Consider the following 4138-nt stretch of genomic DNA (forward strand, 5'->3'; position numbering starts at 1 on the left):
TATTTCTCCTTCTGAACCCGCTGCTGCTTGGCTAATTTTATCGTGCCAGTTCAAGAGGGCAGGGACTAAAAGCAATGTTACAAAACGAGGAGGAAGCAACATGTCTGCTGTGACCGCTTGGTAAGAACTTTGACCAGTTGAGGTTGGATCTCATTGTGAGTGTGTTGAAATACTTTGGTAATGTCTTTTTTGTCTAGATTGCAAGCAGTACAGGCAAAGTATTCAGTTATGAAACTGTAGAAGTTAAATGTTTCAGTTGCTTCTAGGGCTCTTCTGATTTACTCTTACACATCTGAACAATATTATATATAGGCCCAAAGTTTCTTTGATTCTTTGATCAGCTCTTCATTTCACTGTGAGAACATGGAATACGTGTTATGGTATTTTTTGTGAGAGGGCTTTGGAGCCATGCTTAGTGCAAAAAAAATTGTTGCATTGGTGAAAAATGTTTACCATAACTGTATTTTTGTGCTGTTGATTTGTTGTGTGGCCTCCGGTATGTCATTGGTTCCAAACCACGTTATAAATCTGAAGGGTCATGACAACTTAGAGCAGGTCTAGACCACACTCCATCTGTAAAGTGTCTCGAGATAACTCTTGTTGTCTTGTCTTGTTAGATATTATAATTAAAATTGAACTAAATTGAATTGAACTTAATATGGGAAAGAAGAAAAAAAACCTGAATGCTGCCTAAAACTTTTGAGAATAATTGGATTTTACCATGTCAGTCTTTTAAAACAGGGAGGAAAGAATCGAAGAAGCACTCTTTGGTTGACCTGGTCATAATAACATGACATATGTGACCAGTAATGATGGATCCCAAACAAACAGGGGTCACGTATGTGATTAATTATTAAGGACTGATGTTACAAATTAAAGTATGAATATTATATATGTCAGTTTTCTGTATTTCTCTTGCAGGACTACAAAACCTGTGATTCAACGTCCTGTAGACATGGTGAGTCACAGGAGACATAGTCATGGTGTAATCAAAGATTATGAAGCCTCGATGCATAATATGCTGTACATGTGAATCTTTCATCCTAGTTGGATTGTCCGCTCCTCTTTTTTTTCTAATCCAATCAGAGTAATCGTTCTCGAGGCTCCAGGGTGCGACAGCATGTCCACTGTGATTCCTGCTACAGCCGGCGCTGCAGGGCTCGGGTGGAGGTCTCTGTGTGCTGTGCGGTCATCCCTTGCCGCCTGCTCTGTGGAGCTCTCTTCCACCTGTGTAAAGAGGAGGATCACCTGCTGCTCTGCCCTAACGTGAGGGTGCCCTGCCTCAATGCTGAGTATGGCTGCCCGCTCCACTTGTCCCGCTCCTCTCAGGCAGCTCACCTCCAGGTGTGTCCGGCCAGCGTGGTGTGTTGCTCCATGGAGTGGCTCCGGTGGCCGACTGATGACACGAACCCACACAGCAACGACATAGCCCTGCAAGAGAAGGTGCTGAAGGAAAATGAGGGGCAGGGGGAGCCTCTGGATCTTTCCATGACCCTGGTGGATCAGTCAGATCTTTATGACCGCCTGAAAATGAAGCCTCTCTATCCAGAGCTGATGGAGGAAGAAGAGGAGGAAATAAAGGACGAGATAAAAGAGGAGACAGCAGTGGGAGGGCTCGTCAATGGTGTCACAGACAAAGATACCATAGAAGGTAAAACATATTTAATCTGTATTTTAAACACACTAATTAAAACAATGGGTTGTTGTTGTTGTATTGTGATTTTTGGACTTTTCTTTCCTCATCTGTTCCACACATCTGTTCCTGTAGAGAATAATGTTGTTGAAGAGACTGTACTGAACAGTGTGGGGCAATGCTCAGGCATCAACAAAGAGAAATACAACCTGTGTGAGATGATGTTTGGCATGGAAAAAGGCGGCTGTGCTGTCGCTCAGGCAAACCAAGACAATCCCAAACAAAAGCCAAAGCCTGGTGAGAGAGTGAAAGACAAAGACACAGAGAAAGATCATGCGGCTCCAGACACAAGTAAGACAGGACTGGCCCCTTGGCAGGAGGGGGTGCTGGAGCGTCTGGGGCAGGAGCTCACCCCGCAGGAGTACAACATGTATGTGGTGCATCATGGGCGCATGCTGCTCACCTTTGGACAAATCAAGGCCTGTACGCCGAGGGAGGAGGATTTTGTGTATGGCAGCCTGGAGCCTATCCCAGTCCAGACCCTGCACTCTTTCAAGGTTATGATTTCAAACTACATTTATGAATTGTAAAATAGAACTGTTTTGTAAGCATTAGGCATCATTGTGCATCAACGGAAGTGATGAACACATTTTTTTTTAGCATCCCCAGGCCTCAAATCCCACAGGTGTAGCCATAGCAGTAACATTTCTCTAAATGTTTAGACCCTTTTTCACCCAAATTCAATATGATGTCAGGTACTTGTCCACCATCAGGAAGTGAAAAATCTAAACTTTAAGAGTGAAATACAAAGTATCTAGGAAGCATTCACACCAAATAAAACTGCATTTGCCCAATACAGCTTTAAAATAAGCATCAACAAAACATAGGCTACTGCAGACAACCTGACCTAATAATAATTCACAAAAAAAGATGTGTTCACATTACTCAATTGGCTTCTAACGTGATGTGTTATTTATTGCTTCCCCTAAGGTTCCTGAAAGCTATCACTACAGCAGGCGGCGGATTCATCAGTACGACACGACTCGGCCACCAGGCGAGCCTCGCAGCGTGGACACATCAGACCTCAAAGTCAACGAAGAGGACTGGTTCAGTGATGAAGCAGCAGCCACCCTGCTGGGCTACGCTGAGATGGAGGTCAGGGGTCACAAGGTCAGTCAGATATATATAACAGTATGAAAATATATATATAAACTGCACACATCATCAAATGAGAGAGATTAAGTGGAATCATGTAAAGCATGACAATTTCAGAATTGAACATGATGGTTTACATGCTAAATAAAATAATAATATCACCAGCCACAACATTTAATTTCTAATTTGAAAAAACAAAGTTCCCCGCAGTGCATTTTTGTTTTTACAACACTGCAAGTTGCTTTTCATGTTGTGTGGAACAGTAAGACATTGGCTCCTGTATACGGTCCACCCTTTGTGTTGGTGAGTTTATTGAATAGCAATATTTGAGAGGCACTATGGAAATGTGTGGTAAACAATGGCCTCATGCAATTACATTGGTATGGTATTTTAACTAGAGTGAATCAGGCATTGTGATCGATTGATTTCCATGCAGATCAGTGAGTTAAGGGCGGCCGACGGGCTTTATGTCGACGAGGGAACACAAACGCACTCATTCCGCAAAGCTCCGTTTAAAGCGAAGATGACCCTGGCGGAGGTGATGGTGGACAGACCGCTAAAGATTCGTCTTCAGCTGCAGTCAGAGAGAGTGAGCAGCAGACACAACAGAGCCAGCTCTGTCTTCACCTTCGTCTGTGGTCACTCCTTCCTCCGCAGAGAGTTCGCCACACATTTCAGGTGTCTGTAAATACTACTGACCTGGGTGTGTCTGACTGAGTTTGTGGTTTAACTTCACTGTCCTCTGTACTCCTGTCACGTCATGTGTCATGGACTAACATTAAAGTAATAAATGTTGATTTGTCCCTGAGAATTCAACAATTGTCGAGAGGATGCAGCCAACTGGAAATGTCCACTGGATAACACATGAACATGCTAAAGTGTGTTTAATGAGAGTATTAATCGTCATTTGCTTTCCAGGAACGTCCACAGTGACATCCAGACAGGTCTGAGTGGATGGTTTGAACAGAGATGCCCCCTATCGTATCTGGGATGTACCTACAACCAGAGGAGGTTTCAGCCCTCCACACATAAAGCCACTGTCTCCTACAAGTGAGCACATTTCCTTATCATCAGTCATGTCCAGTATTCGTTTTAGTGAATGAAATCTTAGTACATTTTTCCCTACAGTAAACAGCTGAGGAGTTTCAGCTTGCGTCCAACACTGCGAGCCTCAGTGGGTGACGCCTCCCAAACATCCAGCAGCTCAGGGGACTCCTCCACCGCTCAGAGGAAGAGAGGTCGGGGAGGAGAGGACTCTCTGAGCTTGCTGCCCTACGAGGTGCTGTGCCACATGGCCAGTTTCCTGGACAGTCTGTCCCTGTCCCAGCTGGCTCTGGTGTCCCAGCTGAT

The 4138-nt window shown here is 44.3% G+C and overlaps 1 protein-coding gene across 1 annotated transcript in view; it reads left to right on the forward strand.

Moving 5' to 3' along the window:
• Positions 1-21: 21 nt before the first annotated feature.
• The window catches only part of LOC116700114 (F-box only protein 40-like), a 4670-nt gene continuing 553 nt past the window's right edge, over positions 22-4138 (forward strand). The window contains 8 exon segments of the mRNA XM_032533004.1: positions 22-120; positions 922-958; positions 1087-1651; positions 1769-2190; positions 2624-2803; positions 3225-3466; positions 3707-3838; positions 3917-4138. The exon segment at positions 3917-4138 is cut by the window's right edge and continues 11 nt beyond it. Coding sequence (XP_032388895.1) covers positions 101-120; positions 922-958; positions 1087-1651; positions 1769-2190; positions 2624-2803; positions 3225-3466; positions 3707-3838; positions 3917-4138 — 1820 coding nt within the window. The 5' untranslated portion in view covers positions 22-100.

The sequence above is a fragment of the Etheostoma spectabile genome, chromosome 13, assembly GCF_008692095.1.
Source record: "Etheostoma spectabile isolate EspeVRDwgs_2016 chromosome 13, UIUC_Espe_1.0, whole genome shotgun sequence".
Classification (NCBI taxonomy): Eukaryota; Metazoa; Chordata; class Actinopteri; order Perciformes; family Percidae; genus Etheostoma; species Etheostoma spectabile.